This window comes from Cololabis saira, chromosome 18 (assembly GCF_033807715.1).
Source record: "Cololabis saira isolate AMF1-May2022 chromosome 18, fColSai1.1, whole genome shotgun sequence".
In the NCBI taxonomy this organism is placed as follows: domain Eukaryota; kingdom Metazoa; phylum Chordata; class Actinopteri; order Beloniformes; family Belonidae; genus Cololabis; species Cololabis saira.
Genome location: NC_084604.1, coordinates 10,249,624 through 10,271,349, shown reverse-complemented (window position 1 = coordinate 10,271,349; position 21,726 = coordinate 10,249,624). Strand labels below are relative to the sequence as shown.

At 41.0% G+C, this 21,726-nt stretch overlaps 1 protein-coding gene across 5 annotated transcripts in view; it reads left to right on the top strand.

Moving 5' to 3' along the window:
• Positions 1–21,726, top strand: part of ryr3 (ryanodine receptor 3) — a 146,672-nt gene that overhangs the window by 61,589 nt on the left and 63,357 nt on the right. For all 5 annotated transcript variants that reach the window (XM_061746271.1, XM_061746272.1, XM_061746268.1 and 2 more), the window contains 20 exons: positions 2,122–2,217; positions 2,346–2,464; positions 3,242–3,375; positions 3,496–3,737; positions 4,396–4,588; positions 4,857–5,073; positions 5,383–5,487; positions 8,984–9,087; positions 9,522–9,605; positions 9,760–9,919; positions 11,018–11,162; positions 12,629–12,834; positions 12,931–13,105; positions 13,568–13,776; positions 13,922–14,085; positions 14,238–14,286; positions 14,398–14,558; positions 14,897–15,059; positions 19,049–19,135; positions 21,085–21,311. In XM_061746271.1, the coding sequence (XP_061602255.1) occupies positions 2,122–2,217; positions 2,346–2,464; positions 3,242–3,375; positions 3,496–3,737; positions 4,396–4,588; positions 4,857–5,073; positions 5,383–5,487; positions 8,984–9,087; positions 9,522–9,605; positions 9,760–9,919; positions 11,018–11,162; positions 12,629–12,834; positions 12,931–13,105; positions 13,568–13,776; positions 13,922–14,085; positions 14,238–14,286; positions 14,398–14,558; positions 14,897–15,059; positions 19,049–19,135; positions 21,085–21,311 (3,040 nt within the window). The remainder of the gene's footprint in view (positions 1–2,121; positions 2,218–2,345; positions 2,465–3,241; positions 3,376–3,495; positions 3,738–4,395; positions 4,589–4,856; positions 5,074–5,382; positions 5,488–8,983; positions 9,088–9,521; positions 9,606–9,759; positions 9,920–11,017; positions 11,163–12,628; positions 12,835–12,930; positions 13,106–13,567; positions 13,777–13,921; positions 14,086–14,237; positions 14,287–14,397; positions 14,559–14,896; positions 15,060–19,048; positions 19,136–21,084; positions 21,312–21,726) is intronic.

The following is a 21,726-nucleotide window of genomic DNA, read 5'->3' as shown; positions in this document are numbered from 1 at the left end:
TAATCTTGCGTCAACATATCCCAGAATGCCTCTTTTCACTCTTTATCGTGTTTGCTCCCTGCTCTTGATTTGTCCTTCATTTCTGCTTGATTCTACACTATTTTACTTTTTTTCTGCTACATTTACAAGCTCACAGCCGGTAGAAGCTTTTACAAGACATTTTTAGGATAGCTTGTGACAAGGGAGTGAATGGACATAAAAGACAGTTTTGCGTCCTGCTCTCTTTCATTTAGGCCACGTCCTTTTTTTCTTTTTCTTTTTCTTTTTTTAACAGCATCGACACACTGATGTAAAAAGACGGTTCCAAAAGGAAGTGTTCGCCAACGCAGGTGCTGGCGCTGTCTTTTTGACATCATTGACCCTGAAAAGTTTTTATTTTTAACTTTGTCACAGACGGTCTGTTTTCCCATCACTGGAGCTCTTTCCATCAGCAGGATCCCTCCAGTTCACCTTGACTGCCCTCATATCCATCATCACCTCTCCTGCATGCACTCCTAAATGAACGCACACATCCCTCACCAGCACACCAGCATGTTCACTGCTACTACCTGCTAACTAAGAACCTGCTCACTAAGAACCACTGTTTGGTATTAGAGGTCCCTGTGAATCCCTGCAGATCCGGTTGTTGGTGGACTCGGGAGTCCTGAATCCTAAAGTTTATTGAATTTAATTTTAGTTCCAGGACTGGTTTTTGCATCGTGGGATTGTGGGACACACAAATACATTACTCCCCTTTTCTGTTCATCCACTTGTGCACAACATTCAAAAAACTGACTGCCAGCTATCATCATCTGCTGCTAAACTTGGTTGCAGACAGTTGCCTGTCTAGTCGGAGCATGCGCCTCCCAATCCGGGAGTCTTGCAGACACAACATGGATGTATCAATTCCCCTGAATCCGCATGAATTCACAATACAAAGTACACGGATCAGCATTGTGTCACACTCGAGCTTCCGCAAGGTTTTCCGCATTTCTTATAACTGTGCTTTTACGCGCTTCTTCTCTTCTGTCATACACTTAGACAGATGCAAAGAAACGAAAAAGGAAATCCTAACCCTTCAAATGTCTACTGTTTGAATAAAATAAATCACATAAGTCTGGGTCTGTCTTGATGGTTGCATTTGACAATAAAGCAAAACTATATGAATTCTTTCAATGAAACGGTGAGCTTAGCTTAGCATGTTACTGATATTTATGTGGTTGTTTTTTTTGGAGTCCAGGGACACGACAGTCTCTAAGTCTGAGTTGGGTCTGATCCAAATTCACTAAAGGAAATGGATTTGACTTCCTCCCATGTTGGCAGAACATTTCCATCGTCATAGTGAACGATGCTGCACAATTGAACAACTTTATTAACGTGCTCAACAGGTGGAAGATGGTTCATAAATCTGTGCGTTCGCCTGAATCATTTGAGCTGATGTATCAGTCAGCAGGTTCAGCAGACGGCGCTCATTCCCTTAAAATAAGTAGTCATATATAATGGCCTTAAATCATATATCTATCACTGCTTTTTTAAAATTATTATCGAAGTTTTTAGTCTGTGTAGCCCGTTTCTTTTGGAAACATTAAGACTTCATGCCCTTCAACACCTGTGTGGCTCTTTTTATGTCTTTATATGAAATTATAGCTTTCCTCAGAAGGCAGGATTACAGGGTAGACGCCATCACTATTTCTTCTGACACAAAGTGCTGTTAAAGGGATTTATGGTCATTATCGTTCCAGTGTCCCTGAATCCAAATAGTGAGAAATGAGAAAGTAAAGTAATAAGACAGCCTCTTAATGTCAGCTGGAGAGGACAGACCTGGACTTTTTAGAGGACGTACAACTCCTGGCTTCAAAGTAACTTTACTGTTCTCTCTACAGTTTTTATCAGATATCTTAAAACAGTGAAGGAAATTTCTTTTATTATTTCATGAGTTTTTAATGTGTATATTATAATTTTTTTTTAGGATAAGTGGATTATAATATGTGAATTGTACAATAAAACTGTGGATGATGCTTTTTCTTAAATGATGCATTCGATTTAATTTCCTATTTTTATTTGAAGTTCATTTGTGTGTGTGTGTTGGCGTGTGTGCGCTTTACAGAGGGAATTGATCTGAAAACTTTGTGTCTTGTTCAGCTGCACTGATTCGCGGAAACAGGACCAACTGTACCCAGTTTTCCCGGAACTTGGACTGGTTGGTCAGCAAACTGGAGAGGATGGAGTCTTCATCAGGTATCGCGGAAAGCTCGTGCTCCACACCCTGAACCGGAAACGTGGACATACACCAAGTGTATGCATCTGAAGTGACAGCTCCACGGATATCCAGAGGAAAGCTATTTAATATAAATCTCGTTTTATAGGAATCCTGGAAGTCCTTCACTGTATCTTGATTGAGAGCCCAGAGGCGCTGCACATCATCCAGAGAGGGCACATTAAATCCATCATCTCTCTGCTCTACAAGCACGGACGCAACCACAAGGTGCGCTGCATCCAACTCACTTCAGATTTCAATAAACTCTTGTTGAACTTCAGAGTTAGAAGATGTGGAGCTCTAAAATGTAAAATATCTTTAAAAATGTAACACTGATGGCATTATGTTTACAAGCAATGTGTTTTGTTGAATGATTTTTTTACTTTCTTTTACTCATTTCTCAGTTTGGCAGAAATTGATGTTTAGTTTCTTTTAGAAATGTTATACATTTAAATGCTGTCCTAAGATTTTCTTAAAACAGGTGTTAGTGTTTATTCTAAGCCTAATTCTTTTTTTCCTGCTCATTTTGTGTATCAAAGCACTTACCCTACCATTTGATCCTGAGACAGTATCTACAAATCACTTTGTAACACAGTAGTCTTTGGTAAGCAGAAGTCGAGCTAACCAGCTGGAACCCTGCAGAGAAAACATCTTTAGTGGGACTTGAGTCTGGCATTTCAGCCTGGTGTTTAATATGCACTGCTTAAATGTCGCTGTCTCCTAATATTTACACTGTAAATTGTAGCAGGCAATAAAGGGCATGCTCATAAACAACAGCTGTTGATGATGAGTGGCAGCTCGAGCGCTGCGGGCGTGTTGACTTTAAAGCCCTTTTATACATCTATCAGATTCTACCAACTCTGCAGCTTTCAGACAATCTCAATTTAGTTTACTGAAATCATTCAACGGAGAAACAACATATACAAATTTAAGTCAGTGGATGGGTTTTAAACTAAAGAGAACTGTGATTAAGACAAGTTTTGTGTTGTGTTTCACTGCTGTCAGATCCTGGATGTCCTGTGCTCTCTTTGTGTTTGCAACGGCATGGCGGTGAGGGCCAATCAAAACCTCATCTGCGACAACCTGCTTCCCAAAAGAGACCTTTTGCTTCAGACACGACTCGTCAATGACGTTCAGAGGTAAAGAAACAGGAAGGAGGATGGTTTTATTCATATCAGAGTCAGATGTTAATCATAGTTAATATAAGACCCTTTTTTGTGCATTATACACCCTTGTTCATCCTCTGTCTCCATCTGCAGCATGAGGCCCAACATCTTCCTGGGCGTGGCTGATGGTTCGGCCCAGTATAAGAAGTGGTACTACGAGCTGGTTGTGGACCAGGTGGACCACTTTGTCACTGGAGAGTCGACCCACTTGAGGGTGGGCTGGGCCAACACCAAAGGCTACGCCCCGTATCCCGGTGGAGGAGAAGGGTGGGGAGGCAATGGCGCTGGGGATGACCTGTACTCGTACAGCTTTGATGGACTTCATCTCTGGTCAGGTGGGCATCTTAAATTAATAAATAGTCACTTCCTGGTCTTTTTTGGATGTGTTTGAGGTTTAACCCGACTGAAGTAAGAAGATAAGACAAATAATCTATAACGTGGAAGCGGATTTAGTCCATTGGGTATTTGTTTTTCCTCACGTGGACTCAATAAAGTCTACGTTTTGGTTCATGCAGGTATAATAAAACATCCTGAGAACTCTTTTCCTCAGTTAGATCCTCTTAGCAACAAAGGTTTTCACGAGCCTGTTTTCTACTAAAGTCAGAAGAGGTTTTATGGAAGGTCTCGGCATGGTTGGAACCGGCGGTGAATAATGCAGGAGGCCGTCGTGTCTCCAGGCTGCTTTTTGCAGTGAAGGACGAAGAGAAAATGCAGCCAGCCTCCGAGAGTATGCTCTGTCCCCCTCTTCCACATCCTCTGTGACGTTTTATGTCTTCCCCACTGACTTTGATACATGTCTTTCATCGGATATCATCATGAAAGAGGTTGAGCTGCCCCAACAGCTGACTGCACATTTCTCTCCCTAAGAACTAACATTTTAAATCTTTTAACATGTGCCAAAACACTGATCACTTCCTTTCATTTATTTCTTTTGTCACAATTTCGCAATGACTTGAGCATCTCCTGCATCTCCTACCGTCTAACGTTATCTAGGTCGCATCCTGCGGGCCGTGGCCTCCATCAACCAGCACCTGCTGAACTCTGATGACGTGGTCAGCTGTTGTCTGGACCTGGGTGCTCCCAGCATGTCCTTCAGGATCAACGGGCAACCCGTCCAGGGCATGTTTGAGGACTTCAACACTGAAGGATTCTTCTTCCCCGTCGTCAGCTTCTCTGCAGGTGTCAAGTAAGGCTTTGTATTCTACAATGAGTCACAACTTAAAAGCGTTCTCAAAACAAATTCATTTTTTTGTTGTTGAAGTCTCTTACTGAGTCCCTTCATACTTTCTTGTTTTTGTTTTTGAAGACAGAATTTTTAGTGGGCTTCACGTTGCAGTGCTCGTCTGATATTCTATAATAACTGAAAAAGTGTTTTGAAAGAAAACTGACGGTTTAAAGTAAATAAAGGCTACGTAACACAGACCTGTTCAGCGTTTTGTGACCTCTCCATGCAGAGTCCGATTCCTGTTGGGTGGACGTCACGGAGATTTCAAGTTCTTGCCACCCGCCGGTTACTCTCCGTGCTACGAAGCGCTGCTGCCCAAGGAGAAGATGCACGTGGAGCCTGTGAAGGAGTACAAGAGGGACCACGACGGCGTCCGTGACCTGCTGGGAACCACCAAGTTCCTCTCTCAGGCCTCCTTCATTCCCACACCTGTTGACACCTGCCAGGTGAGCTGCTGAATTCACACTCACCTGGAATAAATAAGAGCTTAGCAACACTGTAAACTCTGTTCTTTTTGCTCTAAAATGGGCTACCGGTACTTTAAAAATATCATCAGAGAGGATCGTTTTAGAGATTCTTAAACAATTTCATTGTTGAAAAAAAAAAACGGCTTAATTTTTATTGTGTGCTTTTCTCCCTTTTGAGATGAGAGGCATTATTTCAATATAAGTATAGTATATACTGTATATAACTGTAATAGTGGATCTGACTCACAAAGACAGAATAGATGACCTTTGCACCTTTTCTCTTTACAGATTGTCCTTCCCCCCCATCTGGACAACATCCGTGACAAGCTGGCAGAAAACATCCATGAACTTTGGGGGATGAACAAGATCGAACTGGGCTGGACTTACGGCAAGGTAAACCCGCAATCATCACGCTCTCCCAGCTCTGACGACAGTCGGAGGTACTGGCTGTAAGTATATTTATTTAACACTGAGCAGAGAAGGTCAGCTCCAGCTACTAGAATTAAAAAGCTTTTAATGGTTCATTAACTTGAAGTCTTTTTTCCTTTTTTAACTTCCTGATACAGCCACTGACAAAATGACCTGAAAATGAATGCAGCTGCAAGAAAGATTAAGCACTGTTTAAGGACATTCACATAGAAAGCAGTTATTTCTGCTTTAAAGAGGAGAGGAAAGAGAACAAAGCAAAGTTTTTGTAGATCAATCTGTTAATCGTAATAACTTATGTAGCTCATAAAGGTAATGGTAATCAGCTGTTTTTTTTTTTGTTTTTTTTAATTATTATTTTAGCTACAATATTATTTTGAATGCATTTTTCTTTTATTCTTTACTGTTTAATTGCTTCGTTCACAAGCACAAAAAAGAATCAGCTTTTTAAAAATCCTGTGAAACATTTTCTTCTGGCAGAAGTGCATAATTATCTTTCAACATGTTTTTTCATTAGTTTGCATGAAAATAGGAGTGGACTTGTTTTAATTTCCAGTAACAAGTCCAGTAACGATCACTTACACACTAAAGTTTGTGAAGAAAAGAGATGTTTAATGGCTCCGGTTTCATGTGAGAAACACTTGTCAAACAGGAGAGAGAAACAATAGGAAAGACAAGGAAAGTTATTCGTGCAGAACATTTATTGTATAAGACAATTCAAATTTCTTTGCATAAAAATATATTTTTTAAATGCCATGAAAATTAAAAGATTTTTAAAGCACAATTAAAGACGGACAGACACAAATTAAAAAGAATAAAACAAATGAGATGTAAGAAATAAAAGTTGCAGTGCTTTATGGTGGATTACTGAAATACAGTAGTAAATAAAAAGGTTTTCAACCTTGACTCAAATCAAATGAGAGTTTCAACAACCCAGAAGGATTCTGGGAGTTTGTTCCACAGGTGAGGAGCATTAAAGCTGAACGCTGCCTATTCGTGTTTGGTTCTAACTCTGGGTACAGAAAGTAGACGTGGTCCTGACGACTTGAGGGTTCTAGTTGGTTCATAAGGGACCAGGAGATCAGAGATGTATTTCGGTCCGAGAACATTCAGAGATTTATAAACCAACAGCAGGATTTTAACATCTCTTCTGTGACAGACAGGAAGCCAGTGTAAAGATCTGAGAACTGGGGTTATATGGTCCACTCTCTTGGTCCTAGTGAGGACTCGGGCAGCAGCGTTCTGGACTAACTGCTGCTGTTTGATGGATTTTTTGAGGGAGACCCGTGGGAACAGCGTTACAGTAGTCCAGTCTACTGAAGATAAAAGCGCTGAGTCATCAGTCCTTTAATCCTTGATATGTTCTTTAGGTGATAAAAGGTTGACTTCACTACTGTCCTAATGTGGCTGTTAAAATTCAGGTCCGAGTCCAGAACCACTCCCAGATTTCTGGCTTGGCTTTTTGTTTTTAGCTTCACTGCTTGAAGCTGAGTGATGACATCTAATCTTTCTTTCTTGGCTCCAAACACTAATATTTCTGTTTTTGTTTTCATTTAACTGAAGACAATTCTGGCACATCCACTTTTTAATTTGATCAACGCATTTGATCAATGTTTGAATTGGATTATAGCCTCCTCGTGAGATGGTTATATAGATTTGTGTGTCATCTGCATAGTTTTCACAATTTGAGTGAGTGGGAGCATATAGATGTTAAACAACAAATGTCCCAGAACTGAACCTTGAGGAACTCCAAACGTTATTTTTGTTAGGTCAGATTTGTAGTCCCTGTCTTTTAGACAGGACCCCAACCAGACAAGTGCTGTGCCAGAAAGTCCCAACCAGTTCTTCAACCGCTTTATCAAGATGTTATGGCCAACCGTGTCGAACGCAATATAAACATTCTGAATATATAAACACTGGTGTTTATATATGTTTTTTCTGTAATCATCCAAAATATCCAAAGCACTCACAGGTAAACTTATTACAGCACATTGTTTTGGTTGAGAAACGTGCATTCTGGTATTTGGATGGATGATAATTTCTTTACTTTTGCAAAAACCTATGCATTAATAAAGCAGCATCGTCCCCTCGGAAAGAAGTTTTCTCTGTAAAAACTACTCGGGAACAAAGAAAACCGACAACATAGAGACTGATACAAATACGGCAACTCAATATTAGATATGTAACATATGGATATGTTTGGTTTTGCTGGTGACCTCATTCACATGAGTATTTATTGCCTGTGTAGCATATTTTATACCGAAAAACAACAACAAAATTGTTTGGAAAGATGATTTAAAAGAACATAATAATTACAGATCACGTAAGCCCAACCCACTTTTTCATACTTTCTAGAAGAATTTAATGATCCACAGTCTCAAATTCTGCTCAAAAATCTAATGACGCCATTACTGTAAGATTCCCTTAATCAATATTAAGCTAAACACTGTTAAAAATTCTAATGAAAGCCATTTCAGTGCCATGATACGAGTAGAAAACTGAATCAAAGTTGTCAAGGATGCAATCCATCTTTGAAAAGTTAATAATTTAATTATAAACTGCCTTCCCCATAATCCTCAGATTTATAGTTATGTTACAGCATCCAGGTTACTGTTTTAAACCTTCACTCTTACAGCAGCTGCCTTTAACGATGCCAGAAAGAGCCCCGAGAGAAATTAGCTACTAGAAACGATCAACCTATTGTAGACTGGCTATGCGTGCCAGTCTCTGAAGACATCTGTTTCACTCGTGTCTCCTGTCTGCCTTCCTCCTCGTTCTTCTGTAACTTTCTGTTCACTGCAGAGTAACCCATTAGAAGTCAGATCACACATGCCGTCACTTTTGTGCCGTAGCAGTTATTACAGAATATTTTCCACAGAGGCTTCTGCCACATCAGCCGTTTGACACACTTAATGAGTGTCTGTCCTTCCAGAAATATGTAATTAAGACTGGGAGAACGTTTTCCTTCAGGGGTTAATCCAGGTCTTAAAGTTTATTAGGGACAACATTTCAGCCCAAACAGCTTCTTGTTATTAAATTCTGCTCTAACAAGCTCAGTGAGCTCAGCGTGACATTGCACTGAATCCTAATCACTTTGAAAATGTAGTAGATGTTTAGTGAGCAGGTTGGTGATGATAAATGTAGACGCTGCAACGTTGTTTGCCATCTCTTTGCTTGGTCTTCTTGCTCTTACCCTGTGAGCCCTCCAGAGCCACTCAACTGTTCTCAGTAGCTGAATACATTATAAGTGAGTCTCTTGCAGCAAGTCTGTGTACGGCAGTAAATTATTCCAGTCAGTTGTTGCTGCAGACCATTTCTGAAGGTTGATTTGTTCCAAGACAAAAGAAAATGCTAATTTAGATACATTTGATTAATTTTCAGTTGGTTTTCTGAATCTCAACCTGACAAGGTGAGTGTTGCAGCATGAAACATTCAACAGATATTCGGTCTGCATCCTCCTCAGGTTCGTGATGACAACAAGCGGCAGCACCCTTGCCTTGTGGATTTCACCAAGCTGCCTGAAACCGAAAGGAACTACAACCTGCAGATGTCCAGCGAAACGCTTAAGTAAGGCCAGGCTGCTTGTAAAATCATCTAATTACCCGTCCATGCAGTTGCTGAGGCGGCTTCTTGCTGGATGCTGAGCAAATCCAGATTAGGACTGAGATTATAGCGGTGATTGTAATGACTTTCATCTACTGAGAGTTCTGGTATTGATTACTAAGAAGTACTGGGTCTAAAAGCCGTTTGAGGCAACTACTGATTCATCTCATTGTAATAACATTTGGCTGACGATTACATACTCTTCTGACCCCAAATAATGCCACATACTGTATCAACGCAGCCAAAGCTGAGTGCCGTTCGGTGTTGGTGTATTGATTTGCAGTTTATCAGTGTCTGATGAGCTCTGTTTAAAAATGGCCCGATGTATTTTCATTCAGCAAAGTGTAATGAGGGTTGAAAATTAATCAGCTAAAGTCTTTTTTCCTTTCTCTCCTCAGGACCCTATTGGCACTGGGATGCCATGTTGCCCAGGTTAACGTTCATGCCGAAGATGATCTAAAGAAAATCAAATTACCAAAAGAGTGTGTTGTTTTCCTGCCAATTTATCTAGCAAATGTCACAATTATAATCCACCTTTTGTTTTAGATCTACTCTTCGTTATTTTAATCCTTTGATTTACATAGCTATTGTAAAAAATGTCTTAATCCTGTCTTGTCATGTTGGATTGGCCCGCAGCTACATGATGTCTAATGGATACAAGCCTGCGCCACTAGACCTCTCTGATGTAAAACTGAATGCAGGTCAAGAGGTTCTAGTTGATAAATTGGCTGAAAATGCACATAATGTGTGGGCCAAAGACAGAATAAAACAAGGATGGACCTATGGCATCCAGCAGGTATGTTATTCTTTGTCTCATTTGTCTCAAACAAGGGAACTGGTTTCAGATATGAACATGTTTGGTAAATAATGGACACAACCAAGAAATCCTAAGGGCTTCATGGAAGAACCATTGTTTCTCATTTGTAGACACTTTGAAAAGTATTATCCTGCTCGGGCGTGGTCCCAGAGAGCAGAGGATGTGTGGCCACAATGTAGCCCACATCTGCAGTTGTCTTTGGTCCATGTTCGGCCTTGACTGTTGCTGTCGGCTCAGAGCGAGTGTTGATCTATGCTGGCTTCTTGCATTGGGACGGGTCTGTCCCGTACAATTGATCTTTAACTTTGCTCCTCAGAGGGGGCCAGCGTTGACATACACTACCGTACAACACCTGCCATGACCCAAAGTCATGACGCTGACCCTGCCCGTGACTTTTGGGCCACATTTGGCCTGCATAATACTTCCCAATTTCATAACTGAGCCATGCCTGTGCAGCAGCACCACACGTTTGATCCCAATCCATCGAAGACAGGAGGTTTCCTAGTCGGCTAAGTCACTTTGTATTTCACCATGTATCCAAGGGTTCAAAGCTGATAACATTATATACAATAAATACAATTTGATATGATGTTTAAAACTTAACACCTATGTAAATGTCACCAAATCAAAAAGTGTTTCATAAACACCTAAGGACAGTGAGGCGGGGCTACAGCCTGACGTAGCAAGTGTGACAGTGAATAAAGCTCACAATTATGTGAAATTTTAGAGAAACTTTTTTTTTTATAGCTGAATTTTGAACTTGAAATTTGAACCTTAAAACACTTTCCATTAGTTATGGAAAGAGATGTCCTGGCTCATGCCTTTTTTGGCCACGTCTGGCCCAAATAACACTTAAATAACACAGTTCAACAACTGAGCTTTGAGTGCCAGAGGTGTTTCAGATGAGCCACCACCAGGTTTTTCAGATTACCACGATCGCAGTCTGATATCAAGCTTTGCCCCACCGAAAACATAATTTTCTTGTATTTATCATATTTCCTTTGCTTCTCAGTGAGTCACTGTGTCCTACATGCATAACTCTTTAACATCATCATCTGTTTTGTTTCTTTGTGTCAGGATTTGAAGAGCAGACGTAACCCTCGTCTGGTGCCATATGCTTTACTGGATGAACGCACAAAGAAATCTAACAGAGACAGTCTCCGAGAGGCCATCAGGACTATGGTTGGATATGGATATGACATTGATCCCCCAGATCAAGAAGGTGTGTCTCTGTTTCTCACTGCTGCCACACACACACAAACACGTATATTGTAATGTATGTTGCTGGGCCACAAGGAGTGAAAGTAGCAAAAGCATTGAAAAAAGCTGAGCCGTTTATAATAGAGGTAGACTGAAAAACAGGAGTGATTAGTTGTCATGTGATTAGATCAACTTAAGTGTGACCTGATGGAAACAGGTGTAGGAGAGTCAGACCTCTGCCTAAAGTGTCCTCCAGCTCAGACTGTCCGTGGGGTTAACGTGTGGACTTTGGTGGCCTGTCCATGCGTGAAAACAATGTCATGCTCCCTGAACTGCTCTTTCACAATTTCTGCCCAATAAATCTAGGCATTGTCATCCTGGAATACACCTGTGCCATCAGGGAAGAAAAAAATCTACTGGAGCAACTGTATCATCAGACCACATGACATATTTCCATTGCTCCTGGCTCCAATGGGCTAGTACATCGAAGCCTTTTTGAGACTTCAAAAGTCTCACTGATAAATGTTTTTGAGTCTCTACAGCTGTTCAACACAACTATCTTTGCTTTAAGTGTGCTGTTACTTTCACCATCATCAGTTGATTTCCTTTAAACAGGTGTCAACAAATGTTTAAGTGACCTCTGATCGCAATCATTCAGAAATGTGTGCCAACTACATTTCTTCTTTGAAGATTGTGGTTCACCACTGTCCTTCCAGACTTTTAAAATGCACCTGGCAGTTTTTAACGCTACTTTAGTGGTCTTAGCAGTGTCATTAGTTGCATTTAGTCCCGTACTGAAACAGTCTGAAACCCAGCGGGGGCTTGCGCCTGTTCAGCTTTACTATAAGAAATATAATTCTCCCATAATTTTTTTAATTTTTTTATATCTTTTTATTTCACAATAATTTTCACAATTTCTATTTCACCCACATTCCTACCCTCCCCATAATTGCCCAGGGGGGAAAAAAAATAAAGAAAATAAAAAAAATCATACATTAAAGGAGAACAAAATTAAATAAATATAAAAAATCTAAAGAAATTTAAATTTAAAAAAAAAAGAAATTAAAAAATGGCAGCAACAGCGATATCAATAAACTTCTTGAAAGATATGACCACAGTTGTATTTTTCCAAAGTTAATTTTTCCAATGGTAAAAAACTGACATTTGATAAAAAAAAAACTTGGAAGTTGGAAGGGAATCATCTTTTCAAAGTAAAAGTATACATTTCTTAGCGAAGTATGTGATCATAATTAATATCCTGCTTTTTTTCCGGTCTAACTGAAGATCCAGTGTGTCATTTAATAAATACAAACTGGAGCTTAACTCAAAATTAATTTCTAAAACTGATTGTGTGAAGGAATGAATTGATTTCCAGAAACCTATTTAAAGATCACATTCCCAAAACATGCACAAATGTTCCATCGGTTCTTTTACATCTTGGACACCCATGATTTTGAGCTTCTGTTTTCTGTTTTTCTTTGGCCAAAGTCGTGCATGTGACGGATGATCAGAATATCGAGACCATCCGCTTCTTCCGTGTGGAGCAGACGTACGCTGTGAAGACGGGGAAGTGGTACTTTGAGTTTGAGGTCCTGAGCGGAGGCGATATGAGGGTTGGCTGGGCCCGACCAGGCTGCAGGCCCGATGTGGAGCTGGGAACGGATGACCAAGCCTTTGTCTTTGACGGATACAGGGTAAACTGCATGTGTCCTTTCTAGAGTACTGCTGAGAAAATGTGGGATATTGCTATAAAAATGATTGTAACATGCAGATTTACATAATTTCTCAAGGGCCGGCGGATGCACGCAGGCAGCCGCTACTTTGGACATCCATGGAAGAAGGGCGACGTTGTTGGTTGCATGATCAACATGGAGGACAAATCTATGATTTTCACCCTGAATGGAGAGCTCCTGATTACAAGCAAGGGCTCTGAACTTGGCTTTGCTGACTTTGAGACAGAGGACGGTGAGTTCGCCAAACTCTCCACAGGGTCTGCAGGAATATAACGGGGCTCGTTTGTGTTCATCAGGCAGACCTGATAACAAACCTGATCAAAGTCCATCCCCTCACTGATTCATTTGTCTGTAATCAGGACTAAGTAAACAAATAAGAATAAATGTGTCAAAACTTTAATGCATGATGGATTCTGTGTAGAAAAACTGGAGTAGCATATTTCTAAGGGTAGATAAAAGAAAACACGCTGTGCTTAAGGTTTTTCATCACTTTCACTTATCTAATCCCTGTTTGTTGTAACACGGTTTGTGTTTTGAAAATGACTTTTTAAGTAAATGCCCAGAACTATAGATGAACACTGTAAAGCATGAATTGAGTTTCTTTCAAAAATGATTGTAGCATAAGTTGAGTTACACTTTCTCTTTGCTGAGATGCTAACTATCTAATAAACTAATATAAGTTACTTGCCTCCAGGTTTCATCCCAGTTTGCAGTCTCGGCATGTCTCAGATCGGCCAGATGAATCTGGGGAAAGACGCCAGCACGTTTAAGTACTACACCATGTGTGGTCTGCAGGAGGGCTTTGAGCCGTTCGCCGTCAACATGAACAGAGATATCACCATGTGGTTCAGCAAGCGCCTGCCCACCTTTTTCAATGTGCCCAAGGACCACATGTACATTGAGGTGAAAAGTGGATCCATTTTCATCACTTTGTCTGAATGAGAGAACGTCTCAATTCCAGATGTGCACCGTACTGTAACATCACAGACCAGGAATGGGCACCATGACATTGCTCAACCTCTTTGGCTTTTTATCCCGTCCTTCTCAGGTGACAAGAATTGACGGAACAATAGACAGCCCTCCGTGTCTGAAAGTCACCCATAAGACATTTGGCACCCAGAACAGCAACAGCGACATGGTGTACTGCAGACTGAGCATGCCTGTGGAGTTCTACTCTGCAGATGGACTGCTGGACGAATCACTGAAACTCAGGTCAGACGCTCGCTGGACCTGAAGTCTTTTTCTTTCACAGCTGCTGTCAGTTTGATGAAATTCTTTACTTGTTACTGTGTTTTGATTTGAATTGAATTTTTTTCTCTCCAGAATAAGTTGTGAATTCTGCTGCCATGTTTTTGTTTCTGCAGTTGCCCTCCAAAGGAAGATGGAAGTGTTGACTATGAAAGCATCACAAGCGTAAATAATGAATAATTCCCGCAGATATCCGTACCGTGTCACTGTGATTTATTGCTCTTTACTAGAAGAAACGCATTTTCTCTATTTATTTATTTATCTGTTTTTGTGCAGTACTACCACTCTGTGAGGGTGTTCGCAGGACAGGACCCTGCCAGGGTGTGGGTGGGCTGGGTCACACCTGACTATCATTACTACAGCAAGAACTTCGGTCTCAGCAAAACCCGAACCGTCACCGTAACCCTGGGAGACGAGCGGGGCCGCGTCCATGAGAGGTGACCTGCGGGCTTTGTTTTGTTTTTCTTTTTCTTTTTTTTTTATTATTTCTACCAGGAGCCGTCAGGCATTGACGTTGGATAATTACTTTTTCTTCGCCTGGAAAACCAAAGACGTATTGATTTATCTTTCAACCACAAGTTTCCATTTTTATTCAGCGCCCAGATGAGTAAATGAGCAGAGAGCAGAATGAATATAGACGAAGGAAAAGTCACATAGATCGATGACTGTTGACATAATGAAAATCTATTGTGCCCAAGTTGTTGTTCTGTGGATGTTTACGTTCATTTTGTATTTGCCGTACGGATGTTTAATCTCTTTTCTTGTTCTGGTGCAGTGTTCAGAGGGGTAACTGCTACATGGTGTGTGCAGCAGACGCTCTCGGGCCGTCTTCCTCCAGCCGGTCCAACTCTGACCTGGAGATCGGCTGTCTGGTCGACCTGGCGACTGGTCTGGTCGCCTTCACTGCCAACGGCAAGGACCTACCCACCGTATACCAGGTAGATAAACAGGACGGGGCTCAAACAAGATGCAAAAGAAGCTCTAGGGCGTTTAGCTCATAAAGTTGAGTTTATTTTTCTTCTCCTGATAATATATCCATCCAGCAGTTTTCTCTTCTCCAGATGGAGACACAGCTGTCCAGTTTGGCTTAGAGGCAAAACAAAAATGAGTTGCATGTTGAAATTAAGGTTCCTGTATGGACTTTGCTTTTCTTTGTAAAGATTGCACTCACATTTATCAACACAATCTCAAAAAGAGATTCCTTCCTTTCCTTGAATTGTCTGTTTATGTGGCTTTAAGGTGATCCAAAGTGCTTTACAGAAACATTAAAACGTCATTACATATCACAAAATAAAAGCATGAATTAAATTTTAAACAAAAAATATAGAATGAACAAGACATAAAAACATATATTCAAGTTAACAGTGCAGATTTGGAGCTTCATTCAAATGCAGCTGAGGACAGGTGAGCCTTCAACCTGGATTTAAACAAACGGAGTGTTTCAGCTGATCTGAGGCTTTCTGGGAGTTTGTTCCAGACATGTGGAGCATAGAAGCTGAATGCAGCTTCTACATGTCTGACTCTGAAAACGGATTAAAAAACCAGATCCAGATGACCTGAGGGTTCTGAAGGTTCATACTGGGTCAGGAGATCACTGATGTATTTGGTCCTGGACCATTCAGAGCTTTATAGACCAGCATCAGAACTTTGAAGTCTGTCCTCTGAGGGACCGGCGGCCGGTGTAAAGACCTCAGAGCTGAATTGATGTGGTCCACTCTTTTGGTGAGCAGCAGTTGTCCAACGGACTTTTTAGGTAAACATGTAAAGATGCTGTTACAATAATCAAGCTACTTAAGATGAATGAACAGACTTGTTTTTCCGGGTCCTGCTGAGACATCAGATCTTTTAACCATGACATATTCTTAAGATGATAGTAGGCTGATTTATTTTAGTAGACTGAAGTAAGTAAGTAAACTTTATTTGTATAGCATCTTTCACAGATAGCGGTACAAGGTAAAAGACACAGGGTAGCAGGTAAAATACCATTGAAATAGGTTTACAAATAAAAACGGAAACCATAAAAATACAAAGACAACAACAGACGGGAACAGTCAAAAATGATTAATTTATAAATCTTTATTAAAAGCCTGCCTATACAGGTGTGCTTTAAGATGTTTGTTTTTTTTTTAAATACCCACAGTAGCTGAGTCTCTGAGGTCCTGGGAGGAACGCTCTGTCTCCCGTTGTTATGAGCCTGGTCCGGGGCACAACAGCAAGCCCCTGGTCGGCAGACCTGAGAGACCCACTGGGTACACGGGCATGAAGCAGGTCAGACACCTAATCAGGTGCCTGACCGCGGGGAGCTCTAAAAGTTAAAGCTAAAACTTTGAAATGAATCCTGTAACTGCCAGGAAGCCAGAGCAGCGATGCCAGGACCGGAGTTATATGGGAGCTCCTCTGAGACCTTGTCAGCAGCCGCGCTGCAGCATTTTGCACCAACTGCGGTCGATTAATGGCTGCCCTACTGAGAGTAGTAGTCGAGCCATGATGATACAAATTCATCTCCAGAATAGCCTGCGACACAACGGTTCTCAGTTTGGTGAGATTTTTTTGTTAAAGAAAAAGCAGGTGCAAGACAGAGTGTGAAGGTGTTTGTCAAAGAACATAGGTCGATTAGAAACAACACCCCGGTTCCTCAGGGAGGAGCAAACACTTCCATCCAGTGCAATCCTCCACCAAAGAAACGCTGCCGTCAGGGGCAATAATGAGAACTTCAGTTTTATTTGTGTTCAGCTGAAAGTACCTCTTGGCGAGCCAGACCTTTATAGTTGACAAACAATTGTGCAGCACATTCAGAACATTTATTGCCTGAATTTGTTTTTCCAAATTTGAGTCCATCACTACACCCAGATGTCTGGGCTGATTGGTTGTTTTTAGGTGTATAGATTGAAGTTCTGTAGTGACCTCTGATCATTTCTCTTTAGCTCTAAAGATAATTACTTCAGTTTTGTTTTTGTTTAACTGTAGAAGGTTCTGGCACATCCAGTCATTCATCTCCTCATTGCATTTACCAAGGGCCTGTACGGGGCCTCGGTATCCTGGTGACATTGTAATATATATCTGCGTGTCATCAGCACAGATATGGTTTATTTTGTTGTTCTTTATAATCTGTGCCAGAGAGAGCGTGTAGATGTTAAACAGAAGGGGAATCTGGTGGTTTATTTATTAATTAATATGTGACTCCTTGGACTTTCTGGTCTAAATCAGGTGAGTGAACATTCATCAACTCACTTTCTACGTCTTACAATCTCTCCGACCAGAGACTCGTGTTATCATCATCAAGAAATTCACCCCACGCAACAGCAAAAGCTTTATAGCTCCCAAACACAAATTAACATTCTGCTGTATTTAGAGTCTCTGAAAGCTCTGAATGACATTCTCACTGTCCGAAAGGTCTCCTTGCTCTCTACTGCCAGAGATGCTGATTATGTCACCAACACATGTACTGGGAAACTGAAGAGTGTTATTTTGCTGCTGCTACTGTTATCTGGGAATGTGCAACCAAACCCTGGCCCTTTGCATACATATCCACTCCGGCAGACTTCAAAAGTAGATCAGGTCTTGGCCTTGTGCATTTCAATGTTACAACTCTGTAATGGTGTGCTATCTTGGCCAGGTCTCCCTCGAAAAAGAGATTTTAATCTCAAGGAACTTTCTGGTTAAATAAAAATAAATAAAAAACTCCACATGTAATTCTTGTCTTCTATGATGGAAAGTATTGGCACAAAGTACTATCTGTTCTCTAAGTACATGTGAAACCAGTTTAATACAGTTCCAGAAAGACCCACCCAGTCCCCCAGTCGTTTGAGTGATATAATGTGGTCAACTGTGTCAAACGCAGCACTGAGATCCAGTACAACTAAGGCTGACATTTTTGTCTGTATTCAGGCATATGTCATTAAACAGTCCCACAGTCTCAGTGCTGTGGTGTTGTCTAAAACCTGAGTGGAAGACATCATAGCAGTTGTTTTGTGTTAAAAAGTTATTTAGTTGTTGGTGACAAAACACTCTTTTTCAATGATCTTACTTAAAAATTATAGATATCAGATCAGCCTGTTGTTGTTTATTTGTGTCTTGTCAACCTTGTCGTTTTTCAGCAGAGGCTGTTTTTATAGGCTCTGGGAACACAGCTGGCATTAAAGACTAGTTTACAGTCTATAACAGGTCTGACACCAAAATCTTTGAGACCTTTTTTATAAAAATAAAAGATGTTGACAGGAAGTCTAAACAGCAAGAGGATTTCAGCTGATGCAAGATGTTCTGGTCTTTGTTTTTAAGGGGATGAAACTGTGTCATGTTTGAACCGGTTTTTGGTGGATACTGCACATATCCTGAACCTGCTGCTGATGTACCAACTACTTGTTTAATATTTTGGATTTTGACTGTGAAGATTTTGGCAAAGTCATTGCAGGCTACGGTGGACTGAAGTTCAGTTGCCAGTGACACAGGAGGGTTTGTCAGCCTGTCAACTGCAGAAAATAAGGTCCGGGCATTATTACTGTTTTTGGTGCCCATGTCAGAGAAGTACGAAGTACTTGCATTTCTTCAGTTGTAAATTGTAAGACTGAAATTATTTTCTTTGTAAATATCATAATGAACTTGGAAATTTGTATTTCTCCATCTGTGCTCAGCTTTCCCATTTTCCCCACGTTCATCTAAGTGGGAGCAATAGCATCAGTACTTGAAATAATACTTATTGCACTTTGATTTCAAAAAGAGAGTGATGGTCTTTTTAAACAATGTCAAACAGCTATCAGGTCCGACACCATCTGATCCAGCTTTCATAGATACTTCAATTCTGTGCATATTTTACATCTTCTTATCGTTTTATTTTGAATTCATTTTAAATTGTTGTGAATATTATATAGATGTAGATAGAATTGAGTTTGATAGGTTCTCTGGATAATTGGTTCCTCTCTAATTTCAGGTGGAGCCAAATACCAAACTCTTCCCAGCAGTGTTTGCAGCCCCCACCAGCGCAAACCTCTTCCAGTTTGAATTTGTCAAGATCAAGGTCTGTTTTTCTTCTAATTTCAATTGGAAATTAAAGCTGCAAGCAGCGATGAACGGGCCCTCGCACGTGCAATTTTCACCAATAAAAGTCAAGGACTTAAACTAAGTCCGATGACACCACCCACAACTCTCTATATCAAACCAATGAAAAGTTATAGCAGAAAATAGGAACTATCAAATATCGACCAATCAGAAGAAGGGGCGGGGCTAATTTGCACCAATTATGGTCAAGGACTCAAAACCATGTCCGAAGACACCACCTACGAGTCTTTATGCCAAACCATTCAAAAGTTACTGCAGAATATAGGAACTATCACATATCAACCAATCAGAAGAAGGGTGGGTGCGCTTTTTTGCGTCTATCGTCGCCACTGTAACGCTTTTGACTGAGAAAAGTAATGCCCAGTGGTGGACAGTAACGGAGTAAATTTACTTGAGTACTGTACTTAAGTACATATCCAGTACATACCCATGAGTATTAGATTTCTTTGGTACTTATTACTCTTACTTGAATACATTTCCAAGACAAATATTTTTACTTTTACTCGAGTAAATTTCTAGGAAGGCTGAAAAGTACTCGTTACTTTCAGGTCTGCTCTTTTTTCTTCTTCCCTAAAATCCTATTGGACACAAGCTGTTTTTGTCAAAGGAGGAGACCTATCACAGTGCACGCTCTCCACTGGGATGTACGTAAAGCGGAAATACGTCAAGCCTCCTCAAAACGATACCGCCAAAGTAGCCTGCGTTTGTCAAGACAGAACCGCTACAATGGCTACGCCTGCGTCAGGAGAAGAAAGACAATCCGCTGAGTCGTCTGAGTCTGATAATGAGCCGGACTCGGAGCAGGGACTTTCACAAAATCCTTTGCCGTATCTTAACTCAATGTTTGAGTTCGACCGAGTAAAAAACGAGAGCACAGACAAACCACAGACATTTATTTTCAAATGTTTATTGTGTTTGCCGAAGCAGAACTACCTCTCTGCTTTCAACAACTCAACAGCTTGTTTAAAAGAGTTAATTCTCAGAAACAAGAGAGAAAGATCCTTAAATTAATTTATAAAAAATATAGTAATTTACTGATGTGGAAAATGTGGAAATTTACTCTTACTCTTACTTTTACTTAAAGTAAATTTAAAAGCATTTACTTTTGGATACTTAAGTACCTTTTAAAAGCAAGTACTTTTCTACTCTTACTCAAGTAATATTTTGACTGAGCTACTTTTACTTGTAACGGAGTAAATTTTGACCAGTAGTATTTGTACTCTTACTCAAGTACTGGGGTCGAGTACTCTGTCCACCTCTGGTAATGCCCATCGTCGCAGGATGGAGACGCACATTTTGATGTATAACACATCTGGGTGCACGTTACGGTTCGGGCCGCATTAACGACCGAAGAAATGGCATACATTGCGCCAAAATTACACGATTAATTCAAAATGGCCGACTTTCTGTTCGGTTTCGGCCATGGCGCCAAGAGACTTTTCTTTCAGTTGCGACATGATACAGGTGTGTACCGATTTTCGTGCATGTTCGTCAAACCGTATTGTGGGGCTTGAGGCACGAAGTTTTCTAGGTTGAGAAACCTAGAAAACTGTTGAGCCATTGAGCCATTAGGCCACGCCCATTAATGCAAACCATTAAATATCACATTTTTCGCCAGGCCTGGCTAGCGTGCAAAATTTGTTGACTTTTGGGGCACGTTTAGGGGGGCAAAAAGGCCCTCATTTCGTCGGACGAAAAACAAGAACAATTCCTACAGATACAATAGGGCCTTTGCACTGTCAGTGCTCGGGCCCTAATTAACTATTAATGTAATAATAAAATTAAAGCTTTCTCAAGGATCCCTGAAGATCCTCAAATCTTACTGAAATGAAGTTGTGTGAAAATGTGAAGGAAGCATATCAACAGGAAAGTCATGTTATACTTCCGCCTGTCTCCATCTGGCCTTAGGACGCCATGCCGCTGTCGTCGGCCATATTCCAAAGTGAGCAGAGGAACCCAGTGCCGCAGTGCCCGCCGCGGCTGGACGTGCAGACCATCGTGGCTGTGCTTTGGAGCCGGATGCCCAACACCTTCCTCAGCGTGGAGGTGGCTCGCGTCAGTGAAAGGCACGGCTGGGTGGTCCAGTGTCTAGAGCCGCTGCAGATTATGGCTGTGCACATACCAGAGGAGAACAGGTGAGTTGAAACCACCGGATATTAGAAAAACAAACTGTCACCTGCAGCCCATGACTGGCTCCTCCACTATTAAAACATGTACGTATCATTTTTATGTGTGCACTTGGATAACGTAGGACAGACACACTTGTATAATATCACATCTTATATTTTGATCACAGAGGAATGCTCCAGGCCCATAAAGGTTGCTTAAGGAGAGCAAAAATATGCTTCTGGTAAAGCTTTTAGCAAGAAAAACAATAGAAGGGGTGTCTTCTGTCCCATCTTTCTTACGAGCAGGCGTGTTGGCATTATGAAAGACACCCTTTAGTCTGCGAGTGTCTCATTGTTCCCTCAAACACTGAAGAAAAAAAAAAACAAAGCACAAAGACGAGGGGCAGTGGGACGGCACTCTGTTGCTGTCTGCTCTGGTCAG